The following is a 1,794-nucleotide window of genomic DNA, read 5'->3' on the forward strand; positions in this document are numbered from 1 at the left end:
AGAAGGAAATCTGTCTGACTTGGAAACATTTATAATAATTGAAATATTTGTTGACAGATAAATTATTATTCATAGAAAATAAATAAATATAGATGGAAGTTGACGTGGCCCACCCTACCTAAACAGTATCGTATGATCCTAATCAGCAACGTGGAGCTGATCTGACAAAAACAAAATACGTATCTGACACGTACATTTAAAGTATACGGACACGTGGCACTGATTGGTGCAATCTCAAGTTCTATATAGAGCACCAACACCCTGTCACTTTACTTCCGTGAATCATTCACTTTCATGCATTTTTTTTCTCTTCTCTTCTTCAATTTTTCTTCAAAAATTCACAAGCTTGAGTTTGGTTTTTGATTCTTAGGAATAACATTATTATTCAATTCTCTTAGAAGAAAATGAAGGAAAGCATGGGAAATCCTTTGCAGCTAAAGTCTCTTAACCACATCTCGTTAGTGTGCAGATCAGTGGAACAATCCATGGATTTCTACCAGAATGTTCTTGGCTTCTTCCCAATAAGGAGGCCTGGATCTTTTGATTTTGATGGGGCATGGTAGTAATTAACACATTTTCTATTATTATTATTATTTGATTTTTGTATATGGTGATTAATTTTGAATAATAGGTTATTTGGATTTGGGATCGGAATTCATTTGCTACAAGCAGAGGATCCTGAGAAATTACCGAAGAAGAAAGAGATTAATCCAAAGGATAATCACATATCTTTTCAGGTAATATATAATTAATCTAATTTCAAATTAAATTTTTTACTCTCACTTTTTTTTATCGAGTTTCTAACTTACTGGAATTGTTCTGGCATTTTATACGGTAGTACAGTTATATTTGTTTTTTTTAGATAATTATTTTTACAATTATGTAATTAATATAAAAAATACAAAATTATGTATTAAAATTAAATTTTTGTTTTTAATAAATTAAAAACGAAAAACATGATATTAATGTAATATGCTTCAAAATGATAAGATATTTTAAGAGAGATGGATCAATAATGCGTACAAAGAATACGGAAATGGATCTCTCCAGTGAAAAAATATTTAAGAGAATAAAGTGTGATCTCTTATCTTTAATTTTATAAGTAGCAACAAAATTAAATAAGAGAGAGAAAGCAATCAAAGGTTAGATTCAATACTTGACTCGTATTTATTTTTTTTTACATTTATTATTAATTATTTTTCATGTCACTTTCGTGGCTGTTGAGAAAAAGTTCAGAAACAATAAATTCGTGATTTTTCAAGCAATTTTGAAACTGATTACTTGTACGTGTCTTGTAAGTGGATGAGGCAAACAAGCACTTGTTTTGTTTTCATCATCATGATATGATTGACGACACAAAGGGATATACATAATTGAACATAGAAACTTCTAGCTACCTGCAATTATAGAAATAATAATTGACACCACCCTCACCTAGCTCCATTGTTAACCATATAGAGCGATACATATATCTAACCAGTTCAGTTATCAAATTAATGAGTGTGTCTAGATCTCATAGATTATGAAAGTTTATCCTCTAAAAACATGTGCATTGACCAAGTCAAACAATCTATCTAAACTTTTCAATTAATAATAATGATAACAATTATAAAAGATAAGAATTTAACTGTAATTATCTTCGTGTAAAGTGTAAAATTAATAACAGATAATTATTATTTAATTGTTTTTAACTATCAATTTCTTTCTTTTTTTTTTTTTAAGAATCGTACTTAAAAATTTTCTATATCATACTGCTCAGCAGTCAATTGTTTTGTTTTTTTAGAATTAACCAAA

At 28.4% G+C, this 1,794-nt stretch overlaps 1 protein-coding gene and 1 long non-coding RNA gene across 2 annotated transcripts in view; both read left to right on the forward strand.

The window, feature by feature from the left end:
• The window catches only part of LOC110267308, a 24,663-nt gene that overhangs the window by 2,875 nt on the left and 19,994 nt on the right, over window positions 1–1,794 (forward strand). The window lies entirely within an intron of this gene.
• LOC107619323 (metallothiol transferase FosB) overlaps window positions 260–1,794 on the forward strand; it is a 2,249-nt gene continuing 714 nt past the window's right edge. The window contains exons 1-2 of the mRNA XM_016321578.2: window positions 260–559; window positions 632–737. Coding sequence (XP_016177064.1) covers window positions 405–559; window positions 632–737 — 261 coding nt within the window. The 5' untranslated portion in view covers window positions 260–404. The remainder of the gene's footprint in view (window positions 560–631; window positions 738–1,794) is intronic.

The sequence above is a fragment of the Arachis ipaensis genome, chromosome B09 (assembly GCF_000816755.2).
Source record: "Arachis ipaensis cultivar K30076 chromosome B09, Araip1.1, whole genome shotgun sequence".
In the NCBI taxonomy this organism is placed as follows: domain Eukaryota; kingdom Viridiplantae; phylum Streptophyta; class Magnoliopsida; order Fabales; family Fabaceae; genus Arachis; species Arachis ipaensis.